General features: G+C 36.3%; 2 protein-coding genes across 2 annotated transcripts in view; one reads left to right on the top strand and one right to left on the bottom strand.

Moving 5' to 3' along the window:
* Positions 1–2,019, top strand: part of Stap1 (signal transducing adaptor family member 1) — a 35,046-nt gene extending 33,027 nt beyond the window's left edge. Inside the window, exon 9 of the mRNA XM_051170451.1 lies at positions 1,749–2,019. Within this exon, the coding sequence (XP_051026408.1) occupies positions 1,749–1,810 (62 nt within the window). The 3' untranslated portion in view covers positions 1,811–2,019. The remainder of the gene's footprint in view (positions 1–1,748) is intronic.
* Positions 2,020–11,405: 9,386 nt separating this feature from the next.
* Uba6 (ubiquitin like modifier activating enzyme 6) overlaps positions 11,406–25,013 on the bottom strand; it is a 58,228-nt gene continuing 44,620 nt past the window's right edge. Inside the window, exons 28-33 of the mRNA XM_051170152.1 lie at positions 24,098–24,215; positions 22,351–22,544; positions 21,328–21,455; positions 20,114–20,201; positions 18,949–19,043; positions 11,406–11,695 (exon numbers count right to left, since the gene is read on the bottom strand). Coding sequence (XP_051026109.1) covers positions 11,545–11,695; positions 18,949–19,043; positions 20,114–20,201; positions 21,328–21,455; positions 22,351–22,544; positions 24,098–24,215 — 774 coding nt within the window. The 3' untranslated portion in view covers positions 11,406–11,544. The remainder of the gene's footprint in view (positions 11,696–18,948; positions 19,044–20,113; positions 20,202–21,327; positions 21,456–22,350; positions 22,545–24,097; positions 24,216–25,013) is intronic.

Genomic DNA, 25,013 nt, shown 5'->3' on the forward strand with positions numbered 1-25,013 from the left:
TGGTCTATAAAGCAAGTACAAGACAGCCAAGGCTACACAGAGAGATCGTCTCAAAAAACCAAAAAAAAAAAAAAAAAAAAAAAAAAAAGAACAAACTCTAAAATATAAATAATTTCTTTCTCCCATGTAGATAAATATATCTAGAACTTGGCCTCCTGCTTTAACTGATAACTGATAACAATGCTGACTCAGAATTATGTTTCTGCCTTTGCTTACTTTTTTTTTAGTTTATATATTACTTGAATCTTTGATAAAAATTTAATACCAAATACAATTTTGTTTTTAATCTGGAACATCAGAAGCCTGTAGGATCTGTGCCAGCAGAGCTCATTGGGGAAGCTGGAAACCCCTGCCATAACAAATACAACACTAGGTGGTGCTCTTTCCCAGTTTGTCTCTTTTTTAAAGAGTGTAATTTGTAAAAATATTATTTCAATTTATTCAGATTACATCTCAATTGTTATCCCCTCACTTTTATCTTCCCGTTCTTCCCCCCTCCCTCTTTCGCCCTTTTCTCCTCCCCTAGGTCTGTGACAGAAGGGGACCTTTTTCCCCACCATAAGGTCACAACCTATCAAGTCTCATCCTGGTAGCCTGCTTATCCTTTTTCTGAGTGCCACCAGGCCTCCCCATCAAGGCTCTGGTGTCCCATATTTGACCAGTTCTTATCTTTTAAGGAGTTCCCTGGCTGCCCTAAGGGATGCTGTTTCTGGTCACCTAGGTAAAATGAGTGGCTTAAGAGCATAGGGACCCCCTACCTAGATCCGTTCTCATATTGTCCTGATCTAGGACCTTTATCTCTCAACAAGTTAAAGAAAAAAATATACAAAAGCAATTCCAGTCTTCTTCTTCATCTTCTTCCTTAAAAAGATTTATTACATATACAGTATACCTGCACACCAGAAGAGGGAACCAGATCTCATGATAGATGGTTATGAGCCACCACGTGGTTGCTGGGAGTTGAACTCGGGACCTCTGGAAGAACAGATGGTGCTCTTAACCACTGAGCTATCTCTCCAGCCCCAATTGTCTTCTTAGTTTTCTGAGCCAAATTTCTTGGTTTCTGTGGGCAGAAAGGAAAACTGTGGAATCTGGTGATTGTTTCTGGGACATGAACTTGACTGCTGAGGCACTGTGGAAATGGCAGAACACTTTCATTTAATTTGCCTTGAGCTGGAAACTGAAGTTGTGGTTCCAGGGTACTTGATGGTTCTGGGATCTGGAAACGTGTTACATAGGCTACTACTGAAAAGAAATGGAGATTTTCTTTGAATCTTGTTAACCTGTGTTAGTGTCCAGGATTCCCTCTGAAATCAGAAGGCAAGAATAGGGCAGAAGGAGGAGGAAAGGTGGGAATGGGAAGACAAGAGTGAGGGGATAACAACTGGGATGCAATGTGAATGAATAAATTATAATAAAAATTTAAAAAACACTAGAAAAAAATAGTCAAGGGATACTGTCTCAATTAATTTTTCCCAATGTCAGAAATTACTAGCATAAAATCATTTCAAAATATAGCATGGAAGGTATATAAAACATTAAGCTAAAGCATAAGAAAATACATAATTTAGGTCCAGAATACAAAAATATTAAAAGAAATATGAGCATTCCGTGTCTAGTTATATAACAATTAATACACCATCAGTATTTTGGGAACAAGAAAACCAACTCTTGTTGAATGTACAGAAAAAACTGTTTTATGGCATTGCTTTATTAATTAATCAAGACTTTTTATCCATATTTTCTAGGTCAAGAGCCCAACATAGAAGAGAGAAGTGAGAAGCTTAAGAAAAGCCCACACAAAGCATGAAATAACATGAAACCGCCTTCATGTTTCTTGGTATTTATTATTTTCAAAAGGAAGACTTTCATGTTTAAAGAAAACAGTCTCTATTTCCTTGACCCTAGTGTCTAAATCACTCATTTGGGCACAAGAATAAAATGATGCAGCACGCAGGAGAACAATTTGCTGGTTACCACCAGTTGTCTGTAGAGTACCTTGATAAATGCATTTCTCTTCATGAAACAGCTAAAATTTATGTTCGAAGGCCAAGTTTTGGGTCCCCCTCATCTTCAATTAAACACATTTCATATATACAATTTGCATTGCAGATTATCTAGTTCTCCTAATCCTTAACTTTTTGGTGAATTTGATTGTACCAACTAATCAAATGTAAGTTATATAAATTATCTAGTTGGAGGTAATAGGCATGAAATGAACTAGGAAACGGCCCTCTCTAATGGAAATGCTGTATCAAATAGTATATTCATAAAATTAAGTGCAATTCATTTTTTTGGTTCTTTTTTGTTTTTACTAGTTCAAAACTAACCCATGTATCTTTAAAGGGCAATACAATACACATGCCACTTTGTTTCAAATCTAATGTTATATACATGCTAAGTATGGCAATTCATTTCTTTAAATATATGAATTCTCCATCCAAACTAGATCTTGAGTCACAATCTCAGCCATGCTTTTTTTCCCCCTTTGAAAACAAATTCCTAAGTTGGTTTTGATGGCCACGCAATTAAAGAATCATATGATACGGTTTGTATTTTACTTTTGGTTTTAATTATTTGGGCATTTAGCTTCTTTGTTCTTCTCACCTAAAAACAGCAGCAGCAGCAGCAACAACAACCCCAAATAGGCTAAAATGGATTAGGATTCTCTTAGTTCCAACATCTTATAAAGATGCTAATGAGAAATTAGGACTCAGATTCTGACTCTTATGAGATCAAGGGAGATGTCCACTTATATGACAATAAAAAGGACCATCACGGGGTGGTGGTGAGGATGAGTAGAGGGTGGGGAGCGAGACAACCAGACATTTTAAGACTTCCAGCCCCAAAACTCCAGTAATCTAATTTACTGAGCTATCTTTGAAGCTTCCCTTCAACTTGCTGAACTAGAATTTCTGAGGTTTGGTCCACAATTTTGCCTTTTAGTATATGCCACGGTAATTAAGTTTCTGTGTAGGAATATATGCAAAATCAAGTAAGGCTGTCTTTTTAATGGAGTTCCTGTTAGTGAGAATTTTTAGATATGGGACATAAAGTATTACTTACAGAAATTTGATAATGAACACATAGCATCATTAGCTCATGCACCAAATGAGGCTAAGAAACAAGAGACTGAAGAGCTTTAATGAAACATCTAAAACCCTTAAGTGAATCGTTCCTCTAAGAAAATACAGCATTTAAGATCTTTTAAAAAGTAGACTTGTAAAGCTGGTTAAATATTAAATATGGTGGGCTGCAAGAAACTGAGAAACAGAAATCTAAGCCCAGGCCCTAACAAAGAAGTTCCTACTAGTAAGTCAGAAATATATCTAGGTAGGAAATGTGGTCTGCAGATGTTTCAACAGCACATATGGAAACCATGAGATAGTGAAAGAATAAATATTTTAAAAAGAACTTACTTTCCTGTGTTACGGGTTCAGGAATAGCTGCACACTGACCACTTGAACACCAGACTCGGATGGAAGCTTATTGACAGTCGAAAAAATGATTTGTCAGGGCCATATCTGGTCTTGGGAGCCAGACAGTGCTGCCAGTGTTTCTAAGACAAGCTTTTTATATGAAAACCGTGTTTAGGTAACAACCAGGTAACCAGGTGGGAAACAAGGGGAGGGCAGCATTACATCATTTTGACTAGCTAACCACAAAAAGAATCAATTTGGTCCCCAATACATTTTATTCAGGTAGCTAGACAAAACTGATTGGCTAGGATATACAGGCTTGGGGACTTTCCAGTTCCCCAGAAGGAACAAAACAGGGTATTGTGGCTTGGTTTAAGTAGAGCATTTATCATTAATTCAAGCAGAACGTCTGACAAGCATTGAGTTGTAAGTAAAAAAGTTAACGGCTAGTCAAGCTCTCAGGCAGGCAGCGCTTGAGAACCCGAACTTAATTTCACGTTATGATCAAAATGGAGACCTACAAAACAAAATGGCTACAATTATTCTATGCTAATGGCTGAATCAGCAGATGCTAACAGAAGAGCTACAGTTTTAAGCAGGTTACAACCTATGTGCATTGGTGTTTTGCCTGCATGTATATCTGAGGGTCCCAGATCCCCTGGAACTGGAGTTAACCCAGTTCTCTGAATGAACATCCAGTGCTTTTAACTACAGAGCCATCTCTCCAGGCCAGAATAAATATTTTCAATGTGCCGACAGATATTAAAAAGACCAAAGTTATCTAGGTGTATAAAAATTCAAGTACTGACTGTTGTCTTAACAGAATTCAGACTTAAAACAGTAGTATAAAACAACTAAAATATGTAAATGTGTGATAAAATGTTAAGTTGGAGATAACAAATTTGATAACTGTATAATAAAGAACTCTAAAACCACTGTATGTTCATGGATTTGGCAGGTCAACACAGGAAAGAATGGCTAGTTCCTGTTCCATAAAGTCTAGGTGTGGAATCATTTTATTTTATTATTATTATTTTTTTTTGTTTTTGTTTTTTTTTCAAGACAGGGTTTCTCTGTGTAGCATTGACCATCCTGGGCTCACTTTGTAGACCAGGCTGGCCTCGAACTCACAGTGATCCGCCTGCCTCTGCCTCCCCAGTGCTCCATTTTAAATGCTTGTTTACTCATAAGTTTGACACCTGAGGCTGCTGACTACCTCCATTTTTTACATGGGCTCCTCTGGGTTTCTTCCCAAAGTGGATGTTAAGAGTAAGCTTTTCAACAGGAACAGTATGCAATAGAATGAGAGCAAGCCAGCAAAGCTTTGACCTAACCATGAAAGTCTTAAAAAGGGCTGCAAGTGGCAATCTTCTACATGGAAATATTGCTGTTCAGGGATTATATAATCTGCCAAAGGGTAATGATTAAGAAAAAAAAAACATATTTTATGTGAATATGCATAATTTAATATAGTAAAAAACACTAGTCAAGAGAAAGCAATGCGTATTAAGAAAACAGAAACCATGATTTATTTTAATAACATAAAAATCAGTAAACATTTTTCAGAGAAGTGGGAATTTCCACAAAGAACATAACCGTAAAAAGGAAGGTGAAAACGGTAGAGAAGCTGGGAGAGATACTCTGTAGGGTAGCAGAGAAAAACTAGAGCCTGCCAAACAAATCACAGCTGCTGTAAGAGCAATTGTCAGGGAAGATTAGATCAACACCTCCTGACCACCAAATCCAAGTAACTGTGGTTTATAGTAGGCAAACATCTAAACTTTGTATGTCAAGATTCAAAGTAAGTAGATGAAAAAATTATTTCATAAAGTATGAATCCTGAGATGGCTAAAGAGTAAAGACTTTAAGGCACAAAGAGATAATTCACATTGATAAAATATAATTAAGCAGGAAAATATAAAAATGAGCTAGAGTTACTCTAGCCTTTGTCACTGTTAAATTGTTGGAAGAGATACCATGACCAAAGCAATTTTTATGAAAGAAAGCATTCAATTGGGAACTTACAGTTTCAACTTAGTCCACTATTATCATGCATGTGCACACCACTTGACACAGGCTTTTGAAACCTCTAAGCCCAAACCCAGTGACACATTTCCTCCAAGGCCACTCCTAATCCTTTCAAATAGTGCTGCTCCCTAGTAAGCACTCACATAGATGAGGCTAGGAGGTCCTTCTTATTCAACTACAACACATGCACTTCATTTTGCCTCAGGATATACATAAAACAGAAACACACTCTGGGAGAAAAAAAGCAAATAAATGTAATAGGTGACTTTTAATATAACTTTTTTGATAATTCACATAGTTTATGAAAAACACATAAGGATGTAGAAAATATAATAATATTAAAAGACTTGATGTCACTGACAAATTCAGTCCATAACGATTACGGAATGTAATATTTTCAAATTCATAACAACCATCATATTCTGGACTATAAAGTGAGTCTCAAATGAACTCAAGGAATTCAAAAAAATCTTTTAAATTTTCATTACGATTTTTTTTTTTAAATGTTAAAGGAGTGGAAATTTATTCATTCATGGGAATGGGCATTGGAAGACCAAATGTACAGTACTGAAAAATTATGGAGGACCTCTTTCTGGGCCTCAACCTAGCCATGACCTCCAGCTGTTAGCCAGAAAAAACAATTTTAAGTCACTTCAATCTTTGAAATTGTTGTTTTCCAGTGTCATGATCTCCTCTAACGTAATCACTGTACAAAGTCTCACCTAAAAATGACAATAGCATAGGAACTTGGGACTGTGTTCCAAACATGTGGTGGACGCAGATAAATGTGGGTTAGGGCTACAGGACTACATCCCAACGATCCTGACTCAGGATTTTTAAAACAGGAGTCTTTAAATCATCAGTATTTTCTAAGCATATGGGTTTTGTAACCTTTTTGAGTTTTAGTTTAGCTAGCTCTTGGTTAAGAAAAGAAATGATCTGAGACTTAGGGACAGTCAAGAGGTGGGGACTCTGGTAACTTCCAACCATATTTGGAACTATGAAGGGATGAAATTTAAGGGCAAGGGTAGATAAGAATAAGAGAGAAACAGGCTGAAGTTCTACCTTGAATTGCTCTAAAAGGGCCAGGAAATCAGTGTGTCTGAAATGGCATCAAAGTGATTTTAAGTTACTAGTGCCTAGGTACTCAGCAGAAGCAAAAGGAGAAGAAAAAAAAAAAAAAGAATGAAATTATCCTGCTATTAATATAATTTCCATATGTTTCAAGTAAAATATTGACAAGCATTTACAAAGAAACTGGATACAGGGGAAACAACAGAAGAAACAAAAGACAGTTAACAGACTAAAATTAGACTATACTCTTTGTGCTAGAGATGTGGCTCAGTGGCTACTTGCTTTTGCAGAGGAGCAGGGTCTGGTTCACACCTTTCATCTGGGGTAACTCACAAATGCCTGTAATTCCAGATCTAGCGGACTAATGCCCTCTGTAGGTATGTACATACACACGGTACACATAAACACAGAAAGGTGTGCACATTCATGGAAACACACCACACAATAAGAAATTAAATGTTTTTGGCAAGAAAAGTGAAAACTGCAAGAGTGACTAGTTTGCAAATTCATAAAGATTCTGAGAATGGAAAATAGAAGGGTTAAGAATAACCATGACATTTTAATAGGAAAAAAAAAAGTTTTAAGAATGAAATTTGTTAACCATAAAAAAAAAAAAATCAGCTGAAGTGATGGAGACAGTATATTATTAATAGGCCAGAAAAGGAAAGAAACAAAAGGTTTAGAAAGAGAAATACATATTTTCTAGTGCTACGTTGGCAATATTAGAAACAACCACCACCACCACCACCACTACCGTAAAGAACAGACTAACGAAGTACTACTGGCACAGCATGAACCATCATGTCCAGAATTAACTCCTGAATTACAACTAAAGCCTGAAAGACAAAACTAAAATGCCTAGAAGGCAATGGAGAAGATTCCTCAGGCTGGGAGTGAGGTTTTAATTATGAAACACAAAAGACTGGTCCTGTTAGTATCTAACCTTTAGCTACAGAACAAAAGATATTCACAACTATACAGACAATAAAAAACATGATTTATAAAGATCTTCCATGTATCAAATGAGGAAAAGCACTGCCAAAACAAGAGGAAGACATGTAACAGATCTGACAAGACACTTTTGAAAAAGGAAAAGTTGGGGGCTGGAGAGATGGCTCAGAGGTTAAGAGCACTGTCTGCTCTTCCAACGGTCCTGAGTTCAATTCCCAGCAACCACATGGTGGCTCACAACCATCTACAATATGATCTGATGCCCTCTTCTGTCATGCAGGTGTACATGCAGACTGAGCACTCATACACATAAAATAAATAAATATATAAAAAAAAAAAAAAAAAAAAAGAAAAAGGAAAAGTTGAAATGGCCAACAAACTTGTGAAATGGTGACCTCCTCCCAATAATAAGAGATAAATGGTCAACAAACACAACTGCATTTCCACCATAGTGTCAAAATACAAAACCAAAAAGCATCCAAGGTGATCACAACCTGGAGAAAACGAGTATTATCTACTGCTTAGCATAAGGGGATGCTGCATGGGAAGGTTGGAAGGAGAGGGAAGTAGTGAAGAGGAAATGATGTAGTCACATTTTCATTTCAAAACGAAAATATTAAAAAAAAAAAAAGTATCTACAATCAGGCAATTTTGATCCTAGATATCTTATCTGCAATTCAAGAGAAACAAAATATATTTATTTTAGAACTGTAATTATCCCAAACTAAATACATCTTCATCATTCACAGTCAGTACAACAAATAAACTGGCATATTAATACAAAGGGAAACTATTGTAGCAATGGTAAATAAACTATGGCTACAATGAACACGGATAAATCATGGTAAATCAAAGACATAAAACAATGTAGAATGATTCGTTGCATATAATTCAAAAGCAGACAGAACTAAATTGTTCTGTTTTGACTCACACACGTAGAGGGATAATACCGTAAGAACAAGGCAACCGTTAATACAAAAAGTAAGACAGTAGTAATTACCATGGGTTTGTGACTGGGGAGGGATTAGGAAGGTTTCTGATACCATTGTTCTATTAATTTTAATATTTTGATTAGGTAAGCAATTGTTTTAAAATTACTCCTAAAATTGTATATTCACATCTTATATATTTTTAACATGCATTTTTTTCAATTACAACAGGAAGATTTTGGGGCTGGAGTGATGGCTCAGTGGTTGAGATAACTGGCTGCCCTTCCAGAGAAGCTGGGTTTACTCCCTAGCACTCATATGGCAGGTCACAGCTTTCTGTAACTCCAGTCTCAGGGGATCCGACACCCTCTTCTGGCATCATGAGCACTGTGGGCATGTGGTACACAGGCATACATTCAGACAAATCATGTCCACACACAAACACAAAAATCAAACAAGATTTCAAGATACAGTAAGAGAAAAGCAAATACAAAGTGCTATTGATATTTTATCTGACTCCCAAGATCCAGACTTTTTGATTTTGAATTGAGACTCAAACACAGAGCCTTATGTATACTAGGCAAATACTGTAGATTTATAAGTCCAGCTATGGCTATTTTTTTTGTACTTTGATGCTATTCCAACAATATGCCATGAAAGATAAACTATAAAAATATTATATACTGATGCCAAGTTGTACTTTTGGAACAATGTATATGGAACTTAAGACCTGTAACACAACTGCTTCAAAGCAGTCTATGAAGAATTGACTTTAGAAATCCCAAACTAAGATTGATGGAGTGACTATTTCTGCTTCTTTTTCTCACTTATTTTTGTTCCTATACATTAAAGTTACAGCTTTGGGCATGCTAAGCACACACTCCTCTTTTGCTTATATGCCCAAAACTAGTCCGCTTGCAAAGCATAAAAGCAAGAAAACAGAAGCAGTGCTAACCACAGAGCAAGAGGTGCACTTAAATTCTCTGTAAAGAACCACAGAACATGCTTTATGGAAATATCCTAAAAATTCCTTGACTTATTTTTAGTATCTAAAAAAAAAAAAATCACTGAATGGAGTAACACCACCTTTCCCCCCCCACTCAGTATTCAATAGCTGTACTTCAGTAACAAGAATCTTAAGGTAACAAAAAACCAAACCAACCAAACAAACAAAAAAACTAGAACACAAAAACCTCAAAACAATGAAAAAAAGTTGTCATTATTTTCACTATGGCGTTCCAGTTTAGTAAAAATTAGGATAGTAATAATCATTACCTACAGAAAAGCAAAACAAAACCAAAAAACAAATGATAAAATGGTTGTAGATTTAATGGTAAAATGAACCTATCCTGGTTGATTTGATTTACTAAATTCACTTATTTACTATGGCATTCTATAAAGTATGGTTCTCATTTTCTTCCAAAGATAAATGGAGACATGGGTAAAACAAGCCAAGGTATTGGTTCGTGTTTGAGGATTTTTGAATGTTTACCAGGAGAATACTTTATTACCAAAGAACAGAAGAGAAACTAAAAATTGGAAAAAAGGACTTCTTTTAAAAAATTATTATCCCTTCTCTCATTAAATTCTAAACCACAGAGTCTTTGCTGTTCCTAGAATCAATTTTATGTAACATTACATTTTACCATTATACTAGGAATATGCATAATGGGAAAAGGTAGGATATGAAAAAAAAAAGCTCAACAGTTTATTTGAAGATATCCATTAAAACAAAACAAAACAAAACAGATGCTACCCACTTTTCTCCATCTCTCAAAGAAATACAACACTACATTACACAAACTCACCCATTTCCCAACAGGAGACTTCATAAAAGGAGGAAACAAAAAGCTGGTTATCAGAGAGAATATAACTTATTCGTAAACGGAAAGTAAGCACACAGTTTAAAGAGATACCATTGGAGTAATACTGATGCAATCTAAATTTTAATCAATCAGAGTAGCTACTAATGGTCTGAACAAGAGCAGGAGCTCCAGGCAAGTGACTTCCGGAGGCTGTAAGCACTTGCTGTTTACAATGCATGATAACCATTGTAAAAGAGTCACTTGCTGTTTTCACTGATTTTACAGCCATGAATTGTTCATATCTTTTAATGGACCCAATTATATCATCAGTTGCAATTATTCTTACCAGGAAACAGAATTTCTCTCAATGAAGAAAAATCTAAAAAAATATAATTTTTCTATCTTTGTCATTTCCTACCTTGGGAATGAAGAGTGAAATGACATGCTTCCTTTAAAAAAAAACAAAACAAAAAACTATTTTTTCTCTATTACATTTGAAAGAAAAAAAAGAAAGACCATACTAGTATTAAATTTCTAATTTTCATCTATTTCCAAGGATATGAACTTTATAAAACATTTCAGTCTTATATACTGTGTCTAGTTTTGAGTTCCAGAGAAATAAAATAAAGGTATATAACAATCAAATGATTAGCCATATTTATCTGCTCACATTCATGGATTTTCTATGAGAGTTGTCAGAGCACATATAATACTGTTGACATTTAGTCCAGGTTAACATCTCATCCTACCTCATGGTTTACCTGATCATATTAGCAAAAATCCTGATTTAGGAGAGCAAGTAATACAACAAATTCTGCTAGCAGAGGTAACAGGACACTAACTGTATCTACACAATTTTAAATCTTATCTGTTACTCCTTTTCTCAGCTAGGGAATTTTCAAAGCCTAATCATTTAATAGGTACAGTGTCACACTATTTATATTGAAAAATGGGTCTCAAATACCAAATTAAGAAACCTTAGAACAGGATTTAGCTTTTTGAATAGCCAGGATTCCCTACTTTTAACTTCTTCATCTTTAATTTCTTCTGGTCATGGATAAATGCTTTCTTTGTTCCTTTTTTTTCATCCACAGGGCTTCATATACAAATTTGTAAGCATTAGAAAATGGTATTCCAGTTCAAAGTTGCTGTCATCATAACTGTATTAAGCAACAGATAGATGTGAACTACTCTCCAAACGTTTTGTAATGTAGTTAAGTTTTCTTCTGATGTTTTCCTTAAATTAAGGCAAAAAGAAATCCACAGTATTATGAGTTGAGTTATTTTTAGCTTCTGAGTTAAGTACACTTTCCAAAATAAAGCAGTCCCAGAGTATCTCTATGACAATGTCTCTTCATCGGTGTCAGGACCGAAGTAGTATCTTACTGGAGGTCCTGGCAAATCTTCATCTCCGTCTGTGTCTGGGGCAAATGACACAGTCAGATCCACATATTTCTTCTCAGTGGACGGTTTCGCAAGTTTGTGCATTCTAAGAATAAGCAAGGATAAATATTTTGGTAATTTGATAAGACCAAAGAACTCTTTACTAATTAGTACTATTAAGAGACTGGACTTGCGTATACACTTTAAAATATAATAATCTGCCTATTCTTATATATTAATATTTTATTGCTAAAAGCTCCAAAGTGAATATAATAGGACCCAATTTTGTCTGGTAGTAGCAAAAAAGAAACAAAAAAATGCCAAGGAGTAATGCAGTGATTCTGAAAAACTGATTTTCTTCCCACACTTCCTAGCTTAGAGACATGTATCCTCCAGCATTGTTTTAAAGAGAAAAATAAATAAACTTTATTAAAGCCTTAAAATACAAGCTGACCGCTGGGCGTGGTGGCACACCCCTTTAATCCCAGCACTTGGGATGCAGAGGCAGGTAGATCTCTGTGAGTTCAAGGCCAGTCTGGTCTACAAATAGAGTGTCAGAAAGCCAAGGCTACACAGAGAAACCCTGTCTCAAAAAACCAAACCAAACCAAACCAAACCAACAACAACAAAATAACACAAAACAAAAAAAACAAAAATAAGTTGACCCTAGTCTATTCTTTCTCTCACTGATTTGGCTATCAGAATTCTCTTACAGGCTCTGAACTACATTATATATTTAATCTCCCACAATAATTCTTTCCATTTTCCAAATATAAGCTCCATACATAACTCTTCATTCTTTCTACCATTCACATCCATATCATCTGACTTCCTAAAGAGATCATGAGTATTCTTTTAAATTTTTAAGGTACATATATATGTACAAGCTGTTTGTCTTTTACCAATAATAATCCCCCTTATATTGCTCAAATGATATCTAACCCCAAACAGAGGTTTGTTTTAGGAAAAGCCCATGGTGCAATGTCAGCATCTTTATTATAATGGTTATTTTAGCTACATTAATTAAATTAATTTTAAAATAATTAAATTAATAAACAATGTGTCAGTTTCTCTGAGTAAACTGTACTTGATATCAGGGTTATTTGTATAAGTATCAAAATAGTAACAAAACTAACAATTATGAAATATTACTCCTGCGCTATTACATTTCTCTTTCAAAGTTATACAAGTAAACTAAACAAGCATTAATAAACAACCACTGAAGCTGTGAACATGTCTTTATAAAGCCAAGCTCATGCTCTTACCATGTTCTCATTCACTAATCGAATGTCCGGCCTCTTAAGTAATCAATAAATACCTGTTAAATCAGAAATCTCACAGCCAACTCTCAAAACATTATTTTTGTAGCAAAATTTAAATTACACTAATTAATTATCTCACATTTTACTTACATCTAGTTAGCACATATCACAAGAACTTTAAAAATAGCTCTTAAACTCTCTAAATGATACTTTGGAGTCCTAGTAAAAGTAATTTTAAGACAAATCAATGCTTAACTAATATAACCATTGTAAAGGTAAAGATAACTAAGACAATTATAATGTACAAGTGATTAACTTCAACTAATAATCAAAAGTTGACAGTCATGTTATCTACTTATACCAGTTTTACTGATGGCTATTTTGTCCCTGGTATTTGTCTAACTGCTTGAGATACAACAATGAAGAAATCAAATAAAAATATACGCACCATGAAACCTATCGTTCCAGTGTAAGGGAGTAGATAATGACAGAAATAATAATATCTTGTAGCTATAACAGCAAGTGTTATGAAAAAGAGATAAAGGAGAGCCTGGGGAAGATACTGTTTGCTGTCCAAGAATAAATATTTGAGTTTGGTCCCTAGAAGTCACATACAAAAGAGAAAAGTAGTAGCATTTGTAGTTTCAAATTCAGGAAGGGGGACAGGGTTTATAGGGACTGCTGGCCAGCCAGCGTAGGCAAGATGTCAAGCTAGCTCTAGGTAGTGAGAGTGTGTTCCCTAAATAAGGTTGGTAAAGTAGTTGAGGGGAGACACCTAATATCATTCTCTGATTTTTACAGACTCTCATATGTGCACCCCTACACACACCACACACCCTGACGTACACATACAGACACATGTGCAGAGGAAACAAGTTGGCTTTCTGAAAAGAAAAACACAGTTGGCATGCTCTTAGTTAAACTAACTAAAAGAAAAGGAGAAAAGACTCAAGTTAATAAAATTAGAGACAAAACGGAGTCTTTACAATAGATAAGAAATTAATAAAATCTTAAAAACTTATATTCCACTATGTTGGGAAATCCAAAAGAAATGAATTTCTAGATGTATGTGACCTACCAAAATTATGCCAAAATGAGATAGAATTTAAACACATCTATAATGAACATCAAGATTGAAGAGGCAATTAAAAAAAAAAGTAGTTCAGAACCAGAACCACACTGGTCCACTGCAGAGCTCTACCAGGCTTTGAAGAAGAACTAATACCAATCTCTCTCAGGATAGTCAATAAAATATAAAAAAGCAAAATATGGTTCCAAAGTCACTTTGCAAAGCCAGTATTTCCCTGTTATCAAACAAGATAAAGACAGACACAGACACAGATACAGATACAGACACACACACACACACACACACACACACACACACACACACACACACAGAGGGAGGGGGAGGGAGGGAATGAGGTACATATTAATCTCCTTGATGAATATAGATTAACGTTCTTAATAAAATAGCAGCAAACTGCATTCAAGATCACATCAAACAGATCATTTATCATGATCAAGTTTGCTTAATTCTAGAGATGGGGTGGCTGAACATATCAAACCAATAAATGTAACAAACACGTAAACAGACTCATGGACAGAAGCCACATGGTCATTTCAATAGAGACAGAAAAGAAAAGGCCTTGGATAAAACCCTTTCGTGATAAAAACCTAGGAGAGATTAGAAATGAAGAGACTGTATTCTACCATAATAAAGGCTATATATAACAAATCTATAGTGGGAAATGGAGAAAACTCAAAGCATTCCCACTAAGATTAGGAACAAGACACCTCTGTTTAATAGTTTGAAGTTTTAACCAGAACAATAAGATAAGACAAAGAAACAAAAGGGATAAAAAACAGAAAAAATTCCTTATTTTCAGAAGACATGATTCTATACGTAAGTGGCACCAAACACTCCACCACAAACACAGAGCTGGTAAACATTTCAGCAGAATGGCAGCATACAACATCAACATACAGAAACACCAGCCTTCCTATGCTAAGCACATTGAAAAGCAAACGAAGGAGCCACTTCCACTCACAAAAGTGTAGAGTACCCCAGAATAGACAAAACCAAGGAAGTGAAAGACCTTTACAATGAAAACTTTTAAACACTGAAAAAAGAAAATTGAAGATCTTTCAGAAGATAGAAAATCTTCTATGTTCAAGAATCAACTCTGAGCAAATGGCCATCCTGCCAAAAGTAATCTACAGGTTCAGTGCAATCCATATTAAAATTCTAAGACCATTCCTCAGAGAACTAGAAAAACAAACAAAACAAAAACCCAAAATAAGAGCTTAAGATTCATATGGAAACATAAAGACCCCGAGTAGACAAAGTAATCTTGGGAAGTAAAAATAATAGTGGTGGTATCACAAAATGTAATTTGAACTTACACCACAGTCATAATTAATATGGCTCAGAAATAGACATATAGATTAGCAGAATAGAATAGAGAAACCAGATATAAGCATCTATAGCTACCTGATTTTTGACAAAGATGCGAAAACACATATGGGAGAACAGATAACTTCTTCATAACAAACAGTGCTGGGGAAAGTGAATGAAAAATGGAATTTGATGCTATCTTCTTAAACACACACACACATACACACACACACACACACTCTCTCTCTCTCTCTCTCTCTCTCTCTCTCTCTCTCTCTCTCTCCAAATCGAACAAATATCTTAAGGTAAGACCTAAAACTTTGAAACTGCTAGAGGAAAATATAGGGAAAAGGAAAACACATCAGGTTAGAAGCATAGGTTACTAGCTCAGGATTTAAGAACAGCGATTGACAAATGGGACCTTATGAAATTAAAAAGCTTCTGTACATGAGATGAAACGATTAATCTACTCAAGGGGCAAACTGTCCACAGAAATTGAGAAAATATTCACCAGGTATACATTAAAAATATAATAAGCTGGGTGTGGTGGTGCACGCCTTTAATCCCAGCACTTGGGAGGCAGAGGCAGGTGGATCGCTGTGAGTTCGAGGCCAGCCTGGTTGATAAAGTGAGCCCAGGACAGCTAAGGCTACAGAGAAACCCTGTCTCAAAAACCAAAACAAACCAGCCAAACAAAAATATATAATAGAAGTTTATAGGGTTATACATTAAGTGAGTCACGCTGTTTCCAGAAGCCTTAAGTGATTTAAAAATTTACTATGATTGTGTGCACTCACGTATGTATGTGCTGTGCATGTGTAGTGGTTTCTGCCAAAGCATATGTGTGTTAGGGTCAGAGGGTTGCTGTAGTTTCTTCTACTTTTATGTGGGCTCTGAGGATTGAACTCTGCCGTAAAAGCCTGGCAATCTATCACTTTTACCCCTTAACCCATGCCATAGTCTATTAACTCCAAATCCCTAGCTTTTCTTGTAAGTTGTTCAGGGAGGTCCCAGAGGCCCCCAAAACAATGTTATTTCTCTTGGCTGTGCACCTGAGCTAGGTTAAGACCCTATTGCCAAAGACTCACCTACTTTACTGAAGGAGACACAGAAATGAAGCTGGAACTGAGCTGGAAGGTTATTGTATAGTGTGGGAAGGTGCTATGCAGACTACTGGGGTTCAGCTGTGAGAACTCAGCTATTACACAAAACTGCCAGGCAAAATGTGCCCAATGGCACATCAGTGGCATGGTTGTTATCAGGATAACACATTCTGACTGATTTCAGGCCCTACTACAGCTAGGGAGGCTGCATGCCCTAGATACATGCACCTCTGTGTGAAACAGGACCTACTACTGTTGACTGCTAACTGGACACAGTGTCAAGCCACTTCCTAAGTATTTATGTTTCTACTCACAGACATTCTTCTTTCAGCTTGGTCAGAGAGAGAAACTTCTGTCTGTAGTGAACAATAGTTAATGGAGAAACTCCGTGTGTTAAGAATATGTGGTGATTAAGTGGTCAGCCCTAACTGGGATGCTTGCACAGCCTTCTTTCAAGGCTCAGGAACACTGCAGGAGAGGGAGTGGAAAGAGTACAAAGGCTGGAGGGTGGGAAAGAAAGTGTGATGTTATATTCTGGACATGGCCGTTGTACCCGTGAACTCATAGCACCAATGGCTGAACAAAATGGGCTCATCCATGTCCCTCAATTAATGAGGGAAGGGCTAAGAGAGCCATGACTACTGGAGGAGGGGGAGTCATTTTCCTCAGTGGGGTAGCCATTGGTAAGTTTCTGGCGATCAAAATAAGTAAGTTCTCACATATGCTACAGAAAGCAACTTCAATTAAAAGGTAGTAGGGGAGTGAGGTTGCTCAGTGGATTAAGGAGAGCTTACTATGCAACCCTGGCAATTCCTGGAACTCATGTAAAAAAGTTAAGAAAGAGAAAACAGATTCTACAAAGTTGTCCTCTGCTCTCCACACAAGTGCTTGCATGTGTGGATGTGCACACACAATTAACAAGAAAAGGATCTGAGGGTGGTGGTGTGGAAGTAAGAATGGGTTTAATGCAGTGGTTCTTAACCTTCCTTAGCACTGTGACTCTTTAATATAGTTCTTCATGTTGTGGTGACCTCATAACATAAAATTAATTTTATTGTTAACCATAAATATAATTTTGTGACTGTTATGAATCATAATGTAAATATTTTGGAGATCAAAGTTTGCCAAAGGGGTTGTGACACACAGGTTGAGAACCACTGGTTTGGGAGGAGGAAGGGGATAAGAGGATGACGATGATCTAAGTATGTGATGATCAAAGTATATTAAATATTACAAACTTTTGAAGAATAAATAAATATATTCTTAAAAGGAGAGAGGAAAATGGGGCAGGCACACCAAACTACAGCTGGAGACAGTTTGCAGTGCTAACTAGTTCAGAAAGGCCTTTTTAGGACAATGACAATTAGCCCAGAAGCCAATCTGAAAGCAGAGGAAATAACCAGAGCAAAGCTTTCACCAGAGAATGTCTGTTGTGTTCCAGAAATACAGAAGTCAGAGTAGAGGGAAGAAGAGAAGTAGAGAAGGAACTACAAGGGTACAGAGAAGCTAGGTCAACTACCACCCTGCAGGCAACTGTAAAGATGGAGGCTTTCTTTGGTAACTCTTTATATTCCTCTTAAGATGCAACAATAGCAGGTAAGGCTAACATGCAGAGGAATATATAGAGTATTAAATGCAACAACTCAGCCCTCCTCCTTACATTCTTTACTTTTTCTACAGCATCTACCATTACCTTAGCTTTTGTAGTCCCCCCCCCCCCAAATTCCTCAAGTAGGAAGGTTCTTTGTCCACCCTATTCCCAATGCTTAAAACAAACTTGGACATACAGGAGACATCTTTAGCAAAACTAAAATAAAAGCACTGTTTGGTACTCTTGTTTCATATCTCAATTTTACAAATGTAGTTTTCTATGTTCACATGTAAGGCGTGGGTCTATACCACGTAAAAGTATATCTAATTTCTAAGCCTATTAGCTGAAAAAGATTTTACTGGCCTATAATAAATTTACCAAGGTGTAATCCTATGAGTCTTTTTTGAGAGCTGGACTGTCGGCCTTCCCCTGGGAGACTCAGTCTTTGTTAATAACATAAGGCAACAATAATGCTTTTTATATAAATTCCAGTAACTTCTTTAACTTTCCAGTGTATAACCAACTTACTGTTGGCTCTGTTTTTTAACAATTAAACTTCATTATACAACCCAACTAGCTTACACAAGAAGGAAAAAAGGTTAAAGGGACAAAAGAGTGAATCTTCCGGTATCTGTTCCATGGGACGGGTCCTTAGGTGTCTCTCTGGCCCACGTGCTGGTCTGGCCTGTTCGCTGTTCTCCACGCGCCCAAGCCCAGGCTGAACCTGTTGTTCTCTCCTCCCCACCTGCCTGAGTCACATGGGAAAGGTGGTCTCCTTCTCCCATTGAGGGTCAATTAGAAAAACAATAGCCCAGTTGGGGTTCCTAGGTCTGCTTCCTGAACTCCAGGCCCAGGATGGCTCCACTCAGTCTGTCAGAAGGTATTCATGGGGTGCCCAAGGGTGAAGCCCGCCAATACTGCTCCCACCTGTGACAAGGCTTAGTCTTTCCCACAACTTACGTTGTGATTATTGTTCCTCCTCTACACATGATGTTAAATACTTACGTTAGCTTTAACCTTTTTGCATGACCCGGCATTATAGGAACATAAAGCATTTTGACTCCTTGTACCACCATTGTCGGCTCAATTCCATAATTCTCCTAAAGGTAAACACCCCAAAGGAAACAATCAAAGCCTCATCCAAAGTACTTGAGTAAAAATGTTTTATAGCTACGGAAGGGAGGGCAGGCAAATATAAAATATAATTTATATCATCCAACAGACTTATACGTTAAAAACCATAGTGGTAATCTGTGATTTTGCTTTCCTCAGTTAACTAGAACCAAAAAATACTACATGGAAACATTCACAACTAAACAATTCATGTTCTTCCCAGTAGTGGAGACTGCCCTGGGGCTAGATGCATGCCAGCTAAGTGGTTTTCCACTAAAGGGCCAGCCTGAACCACCAGAAGTAAATGTGCTAACTTTACACTGTATGTCATCCCAAGCCTGAAACTGTCCTCTAACACCCACAATGTCACTAATTTGTTGGTCCAGGACACCCACACTGTTCACCTATCTATTAGGTGCTTAAGTATCTTTTTTGTGTGTGTATGTGTGTGATTTTAATGACTTCTCTGGTGCTAGTGTTTAAGTAAGCCCTGCTTCAAAATTCTTAACAGTACTCAAATTACAGGTATGAAATAGCAACAAAGATAATTTTATGGTTGAGGTAACCACAACATAAGGGAATGTACTAAAATGTCTCAGCATTAAGAAGGTTGAGAACCACTGACTAATAGAAGGCACAAAGTACAACAATAGCGAGACTAACAATTCAGACGCGTAATAGTGCCTCCTTTGAAAGTAGGGAGCTCTCAATATCTTAAGGAAACAAAACGAAACAAAACAAAAAACCTCAAAAAACAAAAGAAGCCCCAACGGTTCAGTTAAGATCACGGTTCAGTTAAGATCTACTGTAAACTATCTAAGTAGTCTAGAGAGAAGGAGTGTCATTACAGTATGGGTTCTAATGCAATACTCTTGTTATTCTCTTCTGTCTTATTTGTAAGCTACACTAGTATATACACACTGGAGTGAACCTGATAAAGAATTTAGCACTATTGTAATTTCAATGACCTACTGGGGTTCCTGTAAGGTAGGAGGCACATTACATAGAAACGAGACTTTAAAGTACTAATTAAACCAAGGAAGTGAAAATATCCTACTTTGACAGCATCTATGAAATCTGAGAGAGTGAAATCTTCATTTCCATGTACAGTCCATCTGTCCCAAATTGTAAATGATATTCCATTTCTGTTATAGAAAAATATATCAAGAATTAATAAGCATTAAAATCTCTTTCCATCAGTAGTAATAAAAATTTCCTGCAGTTCATTTTTTGTTATTTGCTTAGAAATTAATATTGCGTGATAGTGGGGAGGGGATATAATTTCTTGATTATCTAATAAATGATATAGGTATCCACTTTCATCTATGCTTTGTATATTTTTCAGTGACTCATTTCAAATATGTCTAACAATGTATCCCTTATTTCCTTTTTAATACTTCTTTAGTTTGCACACAAAGTGACGACATTTTCATGCATGTACATCATTGCTCTTTACTCATATCCATCACTGTCCTTTGTCCCCTTCTGGTCCCCTCCTTCCATTCACATAGTCTCCCTTTTGCTTTCATGTCATACATATTATGTAGATATATAGCTATGTTATATGGTGTTTCTCTCTGTGTGCATGTGCACGTATGTATTTCCATGTATTCCTTCCTTCATAAATAGCTATAGGGGTTTCATGGTGCAGATGTTCTAGTCATCAATACTTGAACATTGGATTATTCAAATCATTGGCTGTCATGAACATGTTAGAATGATTATCTTGGTGTGTACGTAATTTGACATATGTACAAATGTATTTGTAAGTCAGAAACAGCACTTCATCTCATTTTGTAAGGGAGCAGTATCATGTGCTCTCGTGAGTAATGTCTGAGAATGGTCAAGAGGATTAGCTCTTTCTGGCAAGATATTTCTACTCACATTTCTGCTTGTGGCCAACCTTAAATGTCAAAACCGGAAACTCAAGGAATTGTTTCTATTGTAATAAATGTGTGAAATTACATTTAATGTGTGGAATTAAGACTGTAAGTTTCACAGACAGACAAGATTGTACTCAGACAAGAATTTAAAATTATCCAAGTTAGGAACCATTAAGTATAAAGCTAAATGGTGCGACAAATCAACTGCTGAAAACTCTGGCTAGTTTACTTGGAAACAGTTCATCAGAATGAGGTTTGACTGGGTCCTGAAATACGGGGAAGGATTAACAAAGAAGAAATAGAGATAGAAATAAGTATGTTTTCTTTTTAAGGGTACACTATTTTATTTCTTTCTCATTATATAAGGAAAATGTACTCTCATACATACCTGATTTCAGTTTTTCTTACTTCAGATGTCTCTGTAAACACTATTATTGGAATGGCTAAATTAAGGAAACAATTTTTGTAAGCTTCAAAAGGATAACCACCAGCTACCTTGATCATCTCCAAAGCAACCTAGATAAGAGAAGGTGATCTGATTATTTGACAGTGTAAAACTACTTGGCATTTTAATTGGTCTTGCTGTTTTCCAAGGTTCAAGCATTTCTAAAGAGTAAGAACAGCTATAGGACTGCAGTAATACACAAACTTAACTGATCTGCTTATTTTTAGTACACTTTACTTTTAATGTTCAGCCTATTCCATATAGAGTAAACATATTATTTGACCATTTAATCATCCTACCTTTACAGCAGAGACCATAATTCAAAACTAAAGCAACATAAAATCAATCAATATAGGGGCAGATAACTGACTCTAATCTTAGAATACTGACAGAGTATAGCATAATAAATAGTTATAATACAAATACTCACATATTGAGAACACCTACTTTACACAGAGGCTAACAAGATTTCTGTGGAGGGCTGAAGGGAAAAGTGGCAAGATGGTTGGATGCTCCTCTGCTGCCCTCTCTGAGCCTGTCTGCTGGCCTCTCCCTGAGTACTAACAACCAAGTACTCTTCACATTCCAGAACTCCTTCTGGAACCGCAGGATCCTTGATGCTGAACTCAGAATCCAGGGGATCCTGAAGCATCCCCTGGGTCCAGGTCCTGATTCTCAGCTGGTTGTTGGGGTAGGTCTTGTCTTTCCACTGCCCCAAACCCAGAAGGGATGGGAAAGTAACTGAGATCATTGTCTGTAAGAACAACTATACCTTATCCTGAGCTTCTTTTTTTATGTTAAAATATTTTATATGTAGGTCCTAGAGCTATACCTTACTGTATTTTTAGAAATATCTTCAAAGTTTACATCCAACTTTTTAAATCTTTCATCTCTAAAATCTGAGTTGCAAGCTAAGGTTGGTATAACGTGGGGAAGAAAGAATCATTTTTAAAAGAATAAACTTACCAAGCCAGAAACTGCAGCAGTAGAGGTTGCTATAGCCGGTATAATTTTACCAGCTATGCGTTTAGTTTTAAAACGGTCAGCTGGTTCAATGCTATACATTTTGGCTCGAAGATTGGAAGCTGCTGTGATGAAATCTATGTGTCCATTACTGTCATCATCTTTTTCAAATGAAAGCACTGACATGTGAAGGTCACCTGACCAGAGCAACCAGAAGAATGTTCTTTAGTTAGTGGTAAAGATTTAATGAGGTAAAAAGCAATGTACAATGTGTACATGTATAAGATTTTTAAGGGACAAGATTTCTAATAAAGAAATATACAAGTTACCAAGCTAAAGGATCACAGAAAACATTGCTCAATTAATAAAGATATTAATCACAAAATATTTCTATTATTAATCAATTAAAATGTATAAAGAAGTGCGTAAGTGAAGGTGTAAAAGAGCCAGGCATGAGGGTGCACACCTTTAATCCCAGTACTTGGGAGGCAGAGGCAAGTGGATCGCTGAGTTCAAGACTAGCCTGGTCTACAAAGCGAGTCCTGGACAGCCAAGGCTACACAGAGAAACCTTGTCTCAAAAAACCAAAAAGAAAAAAAAAAAAAGAAGTTGTAAAGGAACATGAAAACAATGACTTTTAGGAAAGTCATTTGGCACATTAGCTGCTTCCAAGTGGATTATAAAAGTAAATTTTTGGTGTTACTCAAAACTTATCCTGTAAGTATTATTTTGAAACATTTTCTCTTTGACAACTAAGAAAGTCACTTATGTATCTTTCTGAATATTTCTAGATTAGTGAATTCCAGTATCACTTTAAAGACTAGTAATGTTACATTCTTTTTCTCTGAAATTTTACTGGTTCACACTTGAAATCATAAAACTTTGAGAAATACTGATTTCTCTAACTGTGCTTTAAAAAAATTAAAAGTTCAGCTTTAATAAAGAAGTTTCATACAGTTTGTGTTCCTAGTCAGTAACTGAAAAGATTAAGAGTGGGCTGGAGAGATGGCTCAGTAACAAGAGCTTGTTACACAGCATGAGCACCCAAGTTTGAGGCCCCAGAATCTATTACACAAAAGCTGGACACATACAGTGACAGAATCTCTAAGTCCCAGTGATTCTATGGGAGGTGGGAGTAGAAACAGGAGATCTCTGGAAGCTGTAGGTCTAACCTGTGTTATGTATCAGAAAACCAGCAAAGACCTCTTTTCTCAAACAAAACGGAAGGCAGGACCGAAATCCAAGACTGTCTTCTGACCTGCATGTGTGTCATGGCACATGCTCATCTACATATCCTCCCTCTCTGAGATTTCTCTGTAATTCTTTCTCCTAGGTATGTCTACAAGCATGAGTAGGTAATAACCTAATTTTTATTTTGAGACAGGGTCTTACGATGTAGTGAAGGATGACTGAGCCTTCCTGACCCTACTGATCCAGTATGCCCAGACAATCTAAATCTGCTCCTTATAGCAAGCTATTTGCTTGTGCTTTTATACCTGTTCAACATCTGAAGCATGAAAACAGTAAGAATTGTAGCACAGCAGTTAACATAATTTGGAGAGTTATATTTTACAACTTGAAGCCAAGGACATGAGGAGAAAAATGATGACTTTACATGGGTAAAAGACAGAAACTTTTATATGATGATACCATCAGCTATGATTAAAAATTATTCCCATGAACTTGTCATTATGACTCTTTGGGAAAGAAGGTCTATTTAGTACAAGGTATTTTAAAGAGTTCCTCTTACTTTTGGTAGTTCTGTTAGATGAAATAGCCTTTTCTAGTTGGAAAACAGCATTCTTCTCTTCTTCATTGGAGATAGGAACATGGTTTGGTTTTCTTGCAGTTTCATCTGTTTGAACAACCTTTAAGTATATGTATATATGATTATTACTATTATCATATTTTCCATCCAAGTTTAATAATTACTTATCTATTCAACCAAACCATGAGAGAAAATATTTGCACAATGCCTCTGATCATTACGGGCCAAGTTAATATTAATATTTAGATGTTTATTAGCTTTCTCCATATACTGGCATGTAGCTGCTATAACCAGGTTTTTCACCTTGGTCTAGTACATCTCAAACAATTTACTTTTCTTATTGAAGTTTGACTTTTTTTTTTCTTTTTACTGAATGGCTTAACAGATGGATGTCTTAAAATTCCACACTTAAATGAAGTTGATATTCAGTAATTTTGGCACTGAAAAATCTACATTTGACCTGAATTGCTTAGCTCCAAGTAGTTGATTCATGTAGGTAAAAAGGGAATATTTACAAAATGTATAATATGGACTTTAAGTGCTTGCTGATTACTGAGCAGTTCTTTTCTAAAGAATACATCTCCTTTCATATGCCAACTACAGCGTCACTAATGCAGCACACACCACAAATGATTTATCTTTCGGGAATTACCTAGTAGACAGTTCACAAGATCAGTAGATATTCTTAGGCCAAAAGAACGTCTCCTTGATTAGTTATTAAAGTAACTTTATTTAAAAAATTCATCAAATGATGCTCCGAGACATTAAACACTGCAAACACTTAAGATGCATCAAGGAATCAGTAAAACAGAAACTTCGACCTGCTACCATGTCTAAATAATATTCTGAGTGTCAAATTTGTAACTATGAGGGCATGCTGGCCTTAAAGCTTCAGTGT

Source organism: Acomys russatus, chromosome 28 (genome assembly GCF_903995435.1).
Source record: "Acomys russatus chromosome 28, mAcoRus1.1, whole genome shotgun sequence".
In the NCBI taxonomy this organism is placed as follows: Eukaryota; Metazoa; Chordata; class Mammalia; order Rodentia; family Muridae; genus Acomys; species Acomys russatus.